The following is a 15,488-nucleotide window of genomic DNA, read 5'->3' as shown; positions in this document are numbered from 1 at the left end:
GAAGGGAAAAAAAATGGAATTTCTCCAGGCATTCCTCTAGCGGCTTATATAAATTTGTTTCTTTGAGATCGAAAAACAATATTAGAATTCTCCCTTTTTGGCTATTGTACACACATGTCCGGAAATAAGATTTCGCTTGATAAAAATGCAAAAAAGAAAAAAAAAGGATAAATTGTTATCATATTCAAATTGTTTTCTTGGAATCGCAATCGTCCGTTATACTCGAATTTTGCTGATGAGTGAAGCAGATTAACGCAGCTATGCATTCCTCAGCATTTTCTTATGATTCGTAATGGAAAACGTTAAGGTTGACTTGCGTCAGAATTTAGAAAAAAGGAAAAAAGTTCAAAAATATCTTGAATTGAAACGTTGCCGATGTGTCAATCGGCCGTAATTCATTTGTCTTTAACAATCCCTTTCATTTGGCAATACTGTTTTTTGGGGGACGAATGAAGTAAAATGTGTGTGGGGTGGCGACACACCCTGTTCTATAACCTTGGCGTTATTTTGTGTGTGTGTGTGTGTGTCCACTAATTAAATTTCGTGATGTTTCGAAAGAAAAAGTTTTTTTTTCCCCAACTCGAATGCGATTTTTGAAAGACACGAAATTTATCACGGACGTTTACTCAGCCGACCGTGAATTTCTCAGTTTGATGAACGGCCGTGTGGTCGTCTAAAAATCACCTCCAAACCAAGTAAAAATAGAATGAACAAAAACATCTTTGTAATGCAATATAATCAGGGTCGGGAGGCATGTGCATATACAACACGTTTTAGAATGACATTAAACGTGCACACAATTCCCCAGGACTGTGTAATCCACAAAGATGGCCGTCGTCTGAATTACAGTCTTTTCAGCTCTTCACAGTTGAATGTAAATCCTTTCATTATCCATTCGAAAAAAAAACTCTGGCCATTTTTTTTTTAATCCTTGCGAAACATTCAGTTATTATTATTTAAAAAAAACAAAAACTGTGTTTTGTTTTCTTAGAAACTGGGAAGGTTCTAAAAATGAGTCAAGTCTTTTAGTAGGCCAGCTGATGGTCCAGGTGTTTTATATGGACTCTTGCCTAAAGCCTTTTTTTTTTCTTTCAATGTAACATTATCATATCCTACCCAAAACATGTCCATAATGTTGCTTCTTCTTTTTCTTTAATTTTTTTTTTTGTGAGGGGGTCTCCCACACGATCCACTTCCGTCACGACCATCCTGCCCCAAAAGAAAAGATCCACTAATGACTTGAAATCTTCTTTTTTATTTTGTCCCTCACACACAACGTCGTGTGAACGAATGAAAAAAAAGGGGGGGGGGACCTCCAAGATGACGAGGACATTCACAAAGCTCATTAAACTCCATTTTTTTTCTGTTCAAGATTTTTTTTTTTTTTGACCGCCGACAATGGCAACGTCTAGCAGACGCTTTTGGTGCGCGCGCCCGAAGGTGAAACCGCCATCTTGATTTTTACGAGTTCAAATAGACAAGTTCTCTGAGAAAAAGAACTTTTTTTTTTTCGGGGGAAGGGGACTCTAACTCTGTTCCCTCCCATATTTATCTCCCTCTTTTGAACCACCCATCGCCCGACTATTGCAAGTCAGTCGAGGCTCGGCCACCAAGACGAGCGGTAGTGGCGTTTCTTTGTCCAACTTTCTTTTCAATTCTTCGCCACTCGAGAAGTAACACAATTTTTATTTTTGTTTTCTATTTGAGAACAAAACAAAATTGAATCGATTGATTCAATTGTACATTTTTAAATATATACCAGTGATTTCTGTGTTGTGTGTTCAACGTGGTCGCCTCGTGGTCGTTGCTGTGCAGTGTGTGTGTGATGCCAAGTGTGTCTCTAGTGTGCATTTAAAATGATGGAATGCCATCATCAGATGCTTTTCAATTGTTAATCGACCGAGCTGAAACAAAAAAAGAATTCCACCATCTTAAAAAAATTAAGGCGAATTAGGTTTTTTTTAAATGCGGCGTCACGTTTGAAAAAAAAAATGGCGTCACATGAAGGCTAATGCATTTCAACCGAAAAGCTATTACTGCCCGCTTTTGTGTGAGTCTCTGAAAAAGCTGTGCGAGTCGCGCACAAATTTTCACGAATAAGTCGACGATGGGCGGGCCGGTCATTTGTTGAGGCGTTTTTTCCAGTTCATCAGTTGGAAACAGAAATTCATATTTTTCCGTTGCGAACTTCTCTGCACAAACAACACAAGTCAGGGACACGTGTGTGTGTGGGTCATTGTCACGTCATGGCGACGAAACGCGATCGCAAAACGGCCTTCCCTTTCATCAAGCCTAAGGGTAGCATCAAGAAAGATGTCCAACAATACAGGTGGGTCTATTTGATTCTGTTGTTGTTTTGATCTGATTAGGTTTCACCCCCCCTGGATTTTTGAATGAGGAAGACGTGACACGTCAACCCCAATCTCCTTTTTGTTTCTCTATTTCGATGCGTTAGGCTAGGGGAGGAATGTAAACCAGTTTTTCTTAATTTTCTTTTTGGATTTTCAAGAAAAACATCTTCAGTTTCCATGTTTTCCAATGCAACAAGTCGTGAAACATTATTTTCTTTTTGAGCGATTTCACATTGGAACACGTCCCATTTTTGTGTGCGTTTACTTTGGGGGGGGGGAAGGTTAAGCCCTCGTCCTATCAAATGATTTCGTTTCACTGTGAACCAGCAATCCAACAAATCTGAACAATCCCGCGTTTTTTTCCTCTCTCTTCTTCAGAAGAAGGCCCTGATCGGTCAATGACGTTCTGACCGAAAAAAGGTTTTAGTGTCCCCCTAGCGGCAATTCCCCTTAAAAAAAAAACCATTCATCTACTAAAAGTAAATAAAAATTCGTGATTGATGATTATTGTCTGCCCTACAGGGCATCAAACTCGCCTCTTTTTGTTGTTGTTGAAAGAATTCAAGTTGAAACCTGAAAAGTTCGGTGGGAAAAATAAATAAAAATGGCAGCGTTTCGACGCCGCCATTTTGTATCGTTTGCAGCAGAATCATCGCCCTTGAACCTCTCTGCTTCTTCTCTTTTGTTTCTTACTTTTGGCACAGACACACAAAAAAAGAGACTTTACACGTTTCACTTTTTTTTGTTTTGTTTGCACCCCCCCCCCTCCCCCTTGAGCGGTTTGTTGTTCGTGAACCGGTCGCGGTCTTTGTCCTCTTTCGATCGGTTGCGGCCGGATACGCTCCAATGAAAAGAGGGGACCGATGATAACCTTCAGGTTGATCTCAAAAAAAGAAAAAAAAAGTTCACAGCTCATTAATGGGGCTAATCAGCATCCACAACAATTTAAAGGGGTTGATTCCGAGCTTCCCGTCGTTAAATTCCCTACACATCGACCCATTTTCAGGGTTTTGTTTTTAACTTTATAAAACAATTAATTCTTTTTCATTTTCTTATTAAAGTAGGGATTTTTTTTTCAAAATGAAGATGTTGAGGATCTATTAGTTTCGCACGCTCTTGAAATTCCTTTTACCGACATTTTTGGTTTCTATGGTCCCAAAATATTTTCTTACCTCCCTGTTGTTTCGTTAAAAGGGTAGACACCCCCCTCTCATCTGTTTGAGTCTTTTTTTTTTAAACATAGCGGCAAATCTTTCTTTTTTTATGAGGTTATTAGAGAGGGGGGAAAGAAGCCGATGGCGGCAACCCCCTCCATTTTTTAATGAACAGATCTCTGGTTTTTTGTGTTCATCAATAACAACATTCCTGCGATTATTGCGTGGTGGTTGGGGTTTGAAAAAAGTCGGGTGGAATGGGGAGATTTTATAATAAATTAAATTTATCGCAAAGCGAAACCGAAATCGCAGACGGGTTTGAATCAAAGTAGATTTTAATTAACTTGCAGTTGCTAAAGGATTGCAAGACTAGAATGAAACTGGTCCAACAAGAACCTTGAGCTTGTGGCTTTGTCAATTAATCTTCTCTTTCGCGTTTTGGGTTGGGTCGGCATTTCTGCGAATTTTATGAAACTGTTGTCATTTTCTTTTGGTTTTGGCTATTTAGCGATGCAAATTTTAAATAAAACTGTCCGTTCACTTGCACTTTCAATGTCGAACCGTGAAAGATCAACAACCAAATAATTGAATCGATCTTTTGATTCAAGGATTTCGCGAGACGGTCAGGCGATGGGAAAATAATTTCCAGGGTTGCATTTGATGTAAACTATTTTTTAAACAATTTTATTTTGGCAGTTTTCACTTTCCGTTTTTTTTTCTACAAATGATCTTTGAAAAAAATGGACAGAGATTTTTTGTTCGTGATGTTGGGCGTGAAAGTCGGGAAATATAAAGTGAAAGTGCCTTAATGGGCTGGAAAAAAAAACAATTTATTTCAACCCCCTTGTAGGAAAACGTCTTGCCTCGATGACGTAATCAAATAAGTTATCCCCCTAAAAAAGTTCTTCTAGGGTCATATTGTGGTTTGAAAAAAACAAAAATCAAAAGAAATTCTTCTGTGGGTTTCTTTTTCTCGTTCGTGACCTTTTCGCCTTCTCCCGTTGATTGTCTTCCTCTCCTCCATTCCCTCTCTCTCTCCCACTTTTAACTTGTTCTTCTTCAACCTCTTTTCTCCCGCCTCACCACCATCCCCAAATGATGAATACGTACGTGTAGTTTGGCCGAGAGCATCATCCCGAAATATGCCCGCGGGCAAGGTGAAACGCTGCATACAACAAAGAAACCACCTCTCACGAACTCGGGAAATCTTCCGGCTCATCTACCCCCTCCGTTTCTCTCCGGATTTCTATGCAAAGAGAGAGAGAGAGAGAGTTGAATTTGTTTAGATGTAAATTTATTTTTTTAATTCAAATTTTCATGAAAGGAAAAAAAAAAGTGTGTAGGAAAAGAAAACATTAGTTTTGATTGCAAGAGTTTGGTTACGCGCTCAATTGAACACGTAAACGAGCGGGTAAAAACAAACGACGATAAGGGGGAAAAAAATGGGGCCGTAAAAATAATCCATTTGGAAAAACATGGAAGAATAAAAAATAAAGTCATCAAAAACAACAACAACAACAAACAAAAAAGATTAAAACAAACGTGGAATTGATATCTACACGACGATATCGAAATGTTTGATTTTTATTACGTTTTATTCTTTCTCTACTGCCCTTTAAATAAATAACCCCTGCGGCTAGTTTTGTGAGCCATCTTGTTTCCCCCTCTAAAATGGGGAGGATAACATTTTTGTTTCTAAAGGGTTAAAATAAAAGATCTACCTTTCCATATGTCCCTCCACTTGTGAATGCCCTCCGGCCCACGATTTAAAAATATCTGGCAATGCCTTCGTGTATTTGGGCAGGGGACATTGAAGAAAATTATGTATCGCACGACCTAAATACGAGTGTCTTTGACCATCACAGTTATTTTTTTTTTTTTACTTCAATTATTATTACGTTCGTCAAATGTTATGCAACATTTGAAAGACGCAGCTGTTTTGAGGTTGTTGATTTTCTTCCCGGGGTCTATTTTTGTTGTTGTTCGTTGTTCGTTGTGTTGGATGTATTTGTATTGTTAATAAGTCGGGGTGGAGACCAACGATCCATCACCGGCTCTTTGTGAACGTTTGATCGATTCTTACCCCCGACAAATATTTTTTTTTTCCTTCTACTTCTTTGAATAACATCCAGCCTTTTTAATTTATTTAGATTTTTTTTTCCTTTTAATTATATACATTTTTCTTTTCTCCGCCCTTGAAGAATTAAACGGCAGCTTTTCATGGTCCATTGAAATGAAAAAAGATTTTCTCCTTTTAATGTCCAGTCATGCGGAGGCCAATAGTTTCCAAGTATCTTCTTTAACAAAAGCGTTAAGAAATGTTCATGTCATCAGAGTGCAAGACTTGTCACCTTGTCAAGGACGTGCTGATCAGAATAGCGTGACAGGAGCAACAAACTATCATTTTTTTTTACCTGCTGGATAACTGGGCGTGATGATTTCTATTCAGAAGTTGAACCACCAACTCGAAGAGGATGACAAGCGTCGAAACAAAACGTTTTCCAAGGGCGTCCAATTTGCGTCGCTGGACAATTTTTTGATCGCATCTTTATTTCTTCCATCGAGTCCATCTGTCTCGATCATGTCTGAAAAAGAAATCTCCACCAAAATCCGGTTTGATGTTGTCTGGCTCATTTACGCGCGCACACAACAAAACCGGATATGTTTAAAGGGCGCGTCCCGCTTTTTTTTCTCGAATTATTGGAACCATTTTTTTTTTATGGGTGTATGTCCTTAATCGATCATGTTTTCTCCCTGAAAATTATCTTAATGGTGGGAGGTTCTTAATCGACACCACTGTTTTCCCTGAAGACTTTCCAGCCCCCATTTAAACCGGTTAACATTTTCGACAGGTAATTAGAAACAAACCCCGTTCCACCCTTTGAAGAAGAAGAAGAAGAAAAAAATTACTCGTTTGATTTGCCAATTTATTTTGTTCATTTTAAGGGGGGGGGGGACGTGTTCCAATTGTAGAAAAAAAAATCGTTTTAAAAACAAAATGTGGGGGGTTTAAATGCATCCCCTCATATAGACATCTCTTTAAATGCCCTGCGGCAAGGAAAAGAAAATATTTCTTTTGTAGGGTTAACCCCCTGAAACAAGAAAAAAAGAAAAATGTACATATAAGGTGAGGTTTTATCGTTCGTGATGGTATGGTCTTTCCCTTTTTCTTACCTGTGATGTTGGGCTGAGTTTGAATTAAAGAAAGGAAAAAAGAAACTGGATTTCACTTTCAGTCTGGGACTGTCTAGCAGACGGTCTTCTTTATCAAACTGATACTGTAAGAAGTCGATCACCTTAAATGGAAGTGGCCCTTTTTTAAAAAAAAAAGAAAAAGACAAGAAAGGTAATTTGAATTCCCCCCCCCCTTTTTTTAATTATTTAAATGGACACCAATGATCGACATTTTTGTTTTTCGAGCTGTCGTTTAAGGAAACTGTTTATTTCGAAAAGAAAAAGCAGGACGGAACAAATCAGTAACAATTAAAAGGTCCGACCTGCTTCTTCGTCTTCGTGCGTCCATGACGTAATGAGCCAATTATCAGGATAATGGCTCTTTATGTGGGGCTCTTTTAGGTCCTACCTGTTGAGACCAAAAGACGCCAACAAAAAAATATCCTATCCAATAAATTAAAATGGATATCCGAAATTATGTCGTGATTTATAGACGTACACGTCGAAAAAGAGATTCGTGATTCCCGTGTCACGCAGTCATCGTGAGCGTATCCAAGACCCGTTAGATTTTTCTTTAAAAAAAAAACAAAAAGAAAAAACAGATTTAATAATTATAGTGAGCTGATGACTTTTGCTTTAATGAGGAATTACTCTTTGTGGCCTGGGCGAGTTATTATTGCTCACGCCAACACCTGGGCCATTTCCCCCTATCGGCTTCGTTTTGGGCTACTTATGCAAAACTAAGAAGGAAAATCATACGGTGACCCCCTTTTATGTTTTTGCCCTTTTGGTCTCAGATTCATCATCTTCCTACTTCTTTTATTCACGTGTTTTTTTTTTCTTCTTCTTTCGAAATGTCCGAGGTGTAACACCAGGGGGCATTCCCAACCACGAAAATTTTTTTTTCTTTTTCTTTCAGAAATTTTGGGTGTGGAAATGAATTGAATTTGTGGCTCGCAATTTATAGTCATCATCATTCATCATTATCACCCATTTTTCATTTTCCTCTTCTAGAGGTCGTCACCAGCGAATTTGTATTTTTCTTTGAAAGTTCACGGTTCGAGTCAATGGCGTGTGTGTGTTTTTTGTTAATCGCATCACGGTGATATTGGTTGCGTTTTTGTTTTTGTTTGTATTCTTCCGCACGATTTTTCGTGAAATGGCGTGACGCACCATTTATCGGAGGAAAGGGCGCGTTTTTTGTTTTTTAAAATACGAATTTTAATATGTAGAGCGATCCTTTTTTCTACTTGAAAAAAAAAAAGTTGGAAGAAATCCACATTTTTGACCGCCCCTATAGCTGATATGCAAATCAGGTTATGCTAATTTAACAGGAAAAATGTGTGTCAAAAATTTTTTTAAATAAAAAAATAAAAAGGGACAATGCGGGAATTATAGATTTCTATTCGAAAAGAGAGGCTCGAATGAGGATGAACTTCCCTTCACCGAAACTCAGATAACAGCTCACTTAATCTATTATTCTTATATATATATATTTTTTAATGGCTTCTTCTTAATGCGATTCTAATGAGATCCACAACCATTTTTTTTTTCTTTAAAAAAATAAAAAGAGGAGAATGGAATTTTGATTTCTTGAAGAGAAAGGAAAATGTTCTTTGCCTCGCCCATTCTCTCTTTTGTGTGTGTGTGTGTGTGTGTGTGTGTGTGTGTGAATGAATTTCACAAGTTGGAAGGAGAGTAATTAAGTCTAAACACGTGACCGTTTTTAGTGTCACGCTTAGCAAAAATAGAATGGGATTTTGTTGAATTCATTTCTTAAGTATTTACAATGCGGTGAAATGTTCTCAATACAATTCAGAGTTTTAACTCAATTTGTTTCGTTTTGTTGTTTTCTCCTCCCTCGCAAAAAAATAGGAAAGCGGTGATGAGCCAAAATGGCGACGATGCAGAAATCCGCGACGCCATGGTTAATCCGGTCCAGCGACGCGAATCGTCTGCTGCCCGCTTCCTCAAGCACTTCCGACCGGATCGCAACAATCCGGCCTACCACAGCGAGGGGAAAGGTTTGCGCAAGAGACGCAATTGGGCATCGGAGCGTCAGTTGACGACCCATTCGGACAATCCGGTTGCCGGATCGGCTTCGTCGGCCAACGATGCGGCCACAGATCAACAACGGCCAGTGGCCAATGCCAACGCTCCCCAAAGGAGTCACAGTTTCAGTGAACCGGATGCTTCGGGCGTGGTGGTCGCAGCAGCCCGCACCTCTTTTAAAGAAGCTTCCGGCATGCGGGAATCGTTCCGCTGGCGTTTCAGCAGCAAATCGTCGAAATCATCTTCATCGTCGTCCGAACAGTCGCCAAAAGGTGGCGACACGTGCAAGCCAGCCAACACGGAAACACCGCAGGCGACTTTAATGAGAAGCACTTCGACGCCATCTAGCGGTGGCAATAGCAACGACACTGTTCTTTCGGAAACGACGTTTCCGTGCAATAATAACCCGCCGGCGGCAGGCAACAATTGGAGCCAACTCCATCACCTCCCTGGCGGCCATTTCAATAACAAAAGCCCTTCCAAGAAACCACCGCCGACTACAATGCACGATTCAAGCGGCACGGTCGTTGATGGCCGCTCGTCTGGCGTTCAAGTCCAGTTGCAACAGGATCATTTGGCCGGCCATCAGGCCAGCAGCCCGTCTGAGCCGATCTACAGTAACGGCAAGGCTCAGCCAACGACAGCGGCCAGTCGAGTGAGTTATTACGCGTCGGCGGGAGGAGGTGCCGATGCCGATTACGTCAACTATGAAATGTTTGCGTCGCATCAGTTTAGCGGCAGTTGGTCGGGCCATCAGAAACAGCTGGAACCGGACCTCATCCGCAATTTGCCCTATCAGCAACAACAGTGCGCGTCGACGGTAGCGACCCCCGTCCACTCGAACGGCCCATCGAAACAACACGGCAACAACGCGCCTTTCATCACCAACCCATCGCCTCATCGCCATAGCAACCGCGTTCATCCCGGCAGGTAAAAATCAAAATAAAATATCTTTTTTTTATTTTTTTATTTTATGCTAAGAGTAAAGTAAAAATAAAAAATGTTAGTTTTTCGATGAAAAAACAAAATATATGTGAAGGCCCACATGCGAGTGAAAAGGAATTCGGTTTCTGTTTCTCAAGAGCTACTTGATAAATGAGGGTCTTGTTTTGTTTGGTTGTTTCCAAGATTTTTCAAGTGGATTGAGAAATGTCGGTATGCGAAAAGCGAAAAAAACAAAAAACAAATTCAAATAGTAAACTTAAAACTATCCTTTAATGTACGTTTAAAACCTTTTGATAAGGTTACACTCAATGACGGAGGGGAGAATGGATAAATTTGCAATTCAAATTTGGTTTCTTTTGTTTCCCAAACGAATATCTTTTGGTATAAAATCCCTGGAAGAAAAGAAAAAAACAAAAAACAAGCGAAAGCCACGAAGAGACGGGGTAGGCGGACATTGCTCGTATAATGAACTCTTATCATATGCAGATGACGCCGAGTCTCGCAACCCAAAACACAAAAGAATTTCCCCCAAAACAAAACAAAATTAAAGAGAAATAGAAGGACCACCTTCATCAAGTCACGATTGGTCAATTGCGCACGCACGAAATTAGCTCATTTTTGTTTGGTTTAAAGGAGAAAATAAGGTCCTTTGTGGTACGTGTCACTTGTGGGTGATGATTCATTGACGTTTGTTTTTTTCTAAACACACACACACACACCCGTATGTGTTATGACGTCATGCATCTTGTACGTGTTTTTTGGGCTTGTTTGCATTTTTTTTTGCCCCCCTGAAAATGTCGTCGTGTGTTCAAATATTGATCCGGATCCTGACGTCATTGCTTATCTTTTATTTTTATTTCAAGCGATAATTTTCAAAAGAATTTCAAAGATTTTATTCGCATACGTTTTGCGATTGTTTCATTCAAATGAAGGGACGTACTTTTTCGCCTAACTCGAAGCTTTTTTATTTTCATTTTTATTAATAAATTCCTGTTCATTTCAAGCTTGTGAACGTACTGTTGTTAGTAACACAAAATTAAACGAACAATCTTTTTTTGGGCAGTGCTTCAACTGTCGTCGTTAAACTCTTTTTTTTCTTCTTTCGAGTCGAAAGATTTATGAGACGGGCCACGTTTAGATCCTCCCTCAGTTCTTCTAGATTCCTGCCAGCCCTTGGCCCAGCAACGTGACACGATCACGACATAACGTATAAAAAAAAATTAAAGGGAAAATAGAAAATATTTCTGGATATTAAAAAAATGGCGCGTAAATGATTTTTCAAGCTGATTTGAAAGGATAGAGAGAGAGAAAAAAAAAGAAAGTCACACACACACACACACGTAGTGAACAAATCAGCTGTGATGATCAGTAGCGATAAGTTGTGTAAACTTGTCCACTTCTTTACGGGAGAGAGAGAGAAAAGACATTAGATCTTGATTCAGGGTGCTAAAGGCAATAAATTGTGATTCACATCTTTCCCCCACTTTTCTTTCGTTTCTCATTTGCTTTTTGAGTTTGTCCTTTTTTTTTGTGTGTGTTCAACTGTTGCGTATGCATTTGACGGAATCGAAAAGAAGTAAAACGAAATCGAGAACAGAATGCCCTCGAAGGAAACGCACAGAAATGATTGCGCGCGTGCGCGCTCTCGCAATGGGTGGTGGCTTCGATTTGTTCAAACTTTGCCCTCATTGGTCGCCCTCTTTAATCAAAGAGGATGGGTCAACCAATCAACATTGTCTTCATCGATTCGTCCATTATTTTTTTCCGGTTAATTTCATCATTTTTTTATATCCAATTTTTCAAACAAAATTTGATACAAATTTTAACGTGTTCGAATGGCTAAAGCAAAGTTGCCGTTCGTTTCGGAAAAGGGGGGATTGCCGATAGCAGAGGGAGGAACTCCCCACCCCCCCCCACAAGCTTAAAGCATCGGACGACCTTGTGTGTCCAGTCTGGTGAAGCCTCGAGGCTTTTTATTTCTCCTCTTCTTCTTCTTCCTCTTCTTTTTAATTCTTTTCCTTTCCCAGTGTGTGTATACATATGTATATTATTATGGCCTCCTCTCTCTCTCTCTCTCTTTGATATTCAAAGACCCCTCGGGGTTCTCTTCCTTCTCCCCGCCAAACAGCGTTGGCTCTCGGTGCTCAGGGTTTTTGTGGTGGTTCGTTTTTCTACTCAGTTCTTAGTTGACCACGAGGACGGCCACATCGCGGCCATCTCCGACGTCCAATCAAATTTCTTGTTTTGTTTTCGTTTGTTTTGTTAACAATTACATTTAATGGCATTCGTATAATGTCGTCTGCATTGCGTGAATAGTGAAAAAAAAAAACGTGATTGGTTGAATTCGTTGTGACGTGCGAAACTCGGGATTTGTTTTCGTTTGATCGTCATTTGTTTTCTCTCCTTCTCTGCTTTGAAGAGGGGAGAGATGACCTTCGTGTTTTCAATCATGACACCAGCCCATTAGGTGAGTTGTTATTTTTGATTTGATTGAAATGTGTTCAATGTTTTTTATTTAAGGGAGGGGGGGAAGGACGTGTCTCGACTTGCCGGGATGCCCATTGGCGAAGAACCTTTTGGTTTTTTCAACAAGACATGAAATTCCACTCGAAATGATTAAATACTTACCACGAACACAAGTTGCCAATTCACGCGGGATGGGTCGTGACTCAACAGAAATTGTCAATTTTCTTTTGAAAAACGAAAAGTGTGTACCGACCAATCAGATTTGTTCTAATCAAATTCAAAAAAAAAAAAAAATATCAGGGTCATCAGGTCATATTTTGTAGAGAACCCGGGGGCACTTAACTTTGATTGAAATTTAAAAAAGGGGGGGGGGGATCATTAACCGTCACCAAGTCTGTAAAAAAAAAAATGGCATCGTCTTCTTTCCTTTTAGATAAAAAAAAAATGTAGAGCGGTGACCTTTGACTGTTTTTGTTCCGGATCTTCTTCTGTCATTGGCCTTTTTTTCTTTTGGAATACGACAGAGGACACTTTTCGTTGATTGGTCATAAAAGAAAACATCATATTTTGAGGGAAGGGGGCAGTGTTGTGTGTTGTCTTTGTGATCTCTGAGGGAGGATGGCCTCTCCCTTGCAGATGGCACATATCACCTGGTGTGTGTGCGCGAGAGAGAGAAGGAAAAGGTGAGAGAAAGAAATGGAAATGATGAAAACCTGGAAGAAAAGAAGAGAGACATCCCCTCCCCCCCTTCTCTCGCATTATTTATAGAAAGAGGAAAATGTGGAATTCCTCCAGGGTTTTTCTTTTTTCAGTGTGTACACACTGAAGAATATTTTGAAAGTTGAGGGTGCTGCCACACTCCTATTCAATTTTCAATACCAGTTTAAATATTTTTTTAAAAAATGGCCCCTTTTCTTTACACACACACACACACACAAAGTAATGTTTTGATTTTTGCCAATGAAAACATTTGGGAGGAGTTGCAAGTGTTTGTTCCATGACCCTTTTTCAGCGTGTCATCAAAGAATCTGTGGCCACGTCTCGCAACGGTTCTTTTCCACCCCTCCAACCGCGCGTGTGTGTGGCCATCTTTCCCGATTCAAATTGGCGGGGGAGTGGCTACGAACTTTTGTAACCTCTCGAGATCACGTTTTTTTTTTGTGTGATGTTGTTGTTGGTCATTCAACTTTTTTCTTGTTCCGCCGAATGATTCCATTGTTTTTCTCATCTGGTTCCAACGTGCAACGAAAACAACATGGTGTTATACATTTGTCTTTTCTTGCGCCTCTTGTTTGAGAGGCTATGCCCATTTTTGGAGCTTCGTGACCCCCAGCATCTGTTCCAAAAGGATACGGAACAGACATTGACCCATTTTTTTTTGTGTGAGTTTTTAAAGTCATTAAACAAAACAAGAATCTTGGCAAATGGCGTCATCTATGGACGTTTACGATTATTACTACACGTGTTTACTCTTTATTTCTCTTGTGTTGCAAGTGTCGTGATGATTCGTTCCAGTTTGTTAAGCGAGGAGAGAACGGCCACGGTACGCACGAAAACAAAACAAATCGGCTTGATGCAGAGTTCCTCTTTTAATGAAACGTTATTGCTCCGCCATTTTTTTATCTCTTTGGTAAACATAAAAACATTGGCACAGCTCAAATTCCTGGATTTCAAATTTGCATTTTTTTAAATTTGGCGGGCGCTAATTTTTAAAAATAAAGAGAAATCACGAAAAGTGCAAGTCGATCTACATTTGAGGACGTGATCGTTGGTCATTCAAAATGGACGTTTTGGTTCCGCGAAACGAGTTTACAAAGGGCAAGTGGGTGGGTACCGTACCCGCTACGTGGTTGCAACTCTCGATTAAAAAGTCAAATAAAAGGATGAAACGAAGACGAGGTTTCTCAAAGAATGGAACGACATCGTGAAAAAAAAAAAGGGAATTGTGCCTTGGGCGTGATTTTTGTCTTTCTCTGTTTTTATATTCACGAAGCAAAACGAAAAATGGATAACCTTCATTTTTGGGTTTTTTTCACCACTAGACACACACAAAGAGAAAACATAAGACACAAGAAATGTTTCAACTTAACGGAAAGATCGTTAAAAAAAAAAAGTTTTTTTGAAATAAATCGCTGCTGGACTGCCCAGCAGGAGGAAGTGCAATGCACGCCGTTGAACCACTACTAAGCAAACTAATTGTGTAAAGTGGTGGTCGTGTTTCTTTTTCGGTTAGACTAGTGGAAAAATTGAAGGGGGGGTTTCTTGAATGTCCACCTTCTTCCGGCCCCCCTCCTTCCTTACTCGCATTTCAGAGGTATGTCGGACTTCCTTGAAGAACAGTACCATTATTTTGAAAGTAGTAAAAGTCCTTCAATTTTATTTTTTTTCCTTGGCCGATCCGATTTCCGGGCGGAATTATTTTTGGTGTGTGTGTATTTAAAAATGGCGCCAGACCACACGGACTTTAGTTTAAAAAAAAAAAAGGGAAATGTCGTTGTTGAATGATTGCGCAATAGTGTAATCGAATATGGATGGGAGAAGCTCAGCTCACGTTCCAGTAGAGCAAAAAAGAAGAGGAGCTAATATTTCAAATGCTATGCGTTTTTCTTTGTTGGGCGCAGCTGGAAATCACCGGCAGATGGACAGTTTGCGGTGCCATTAGAACGCTACCTGGTGTAATAGAAAAGAAGATAAAATAAGAGGGTCGTATCTGGTCGCACCTGGTGTCGTCTGCTGAATTTTCCAACCAGAAGTCGAAAGAAATTAGCATTTCCGTGAAACGTGGCGTCCACCTTTCCGACCTTGATCGAAAAAGAAATTATAATTTTTTTTTTTTCACGTCGTCATCATTTTTTTGATGATTGTGATGATGATAACAAACCAGAATGGACGAAGGCATTTTGTGGATGAATTACGCCGCCGGTTGCGCAACGTCCAGACAACGCCCAACAAAGAAAAATCTTGTTGTTTCATCCAATTTAAATTGGAACCCCCCCCCCTCTCTCTATCCTTATCTCCTTATGTGCCCTTAAACATTCGCTAATAGCGATCTCCACTCGTTTTTTTCTTTTCTTTTTATTATTTGGCGGTGTCCAGGTGGACTGGACTCGTGATGCTTGAAATTATCAATGACGTTAGCAAAATATAAAGACAAGACAATAAGTCCCCCCGAGGCTAAACAAAATGGCGTCCCAAAGAAAATTCAATCTGTTTATAGATGTAATCTAAAACTGGCCAAACAAAAATGCCCAATCTAAATTTTTATTAATAAAAAAATCTGCTATCGTTACAGCAGCGGATCGACGGAAGTCCAGCCCGGATTGCGCTGCAAGGATTCGCCGTATCC

The 15,488-nt window shown here is 39.9% G+C and overlaps 1 protein-coding gene across 1 annotated transcript; it reads left to right on the top strand.

Annotated features, from left to right (window-relative positions):
* Nucleotides 1-8,564: 8,564 nt before the first annotated feature.
* LOC123471409 (putative protein TPRXL) lies at nucleotides 8,565-9,665 on the top strand. Its single transcript, XM_045172649.1, has one exon. It carries the CDS (start codon nucleotides 8,565-8,567, stop codon nucleotides 9,663-9,665), a length of 1,101 nt encoding a protein of 366 aa, XP_045028584.1.
* Nucleotides 9,666-15,488: the final 5,823 nt, after the last annotated feature.

This window comes from Daphnia magna, linkage group LG4 (assembly GCF_020631705.1).
Source record: "Daphnia magna isolate NIES linkage group LG4, ASM2063170v1.1, whole genome shotgun sequence".
NCBI classification, from domain to species: domain Eukaryota; kingdom Metazoa; phylum Arthropoda; class Branchiopoda; order Diplostraca; family Daphniidae; genus Daphnia; species Daphnia magna.
Note: the sequence above shows the minus strand (reverse complement) of the source record. Positions and strands in the feature narration are given on the sequence as shown.

Coding starts and splice junctions, on each gene's coding strand:
- LOC123471409 (XM_045172649.1), top strand. CDS start 8,565: ATGAGCCAAAATGGCGACGATGCAGAAATCCGCGACGCCATGGTTAAT.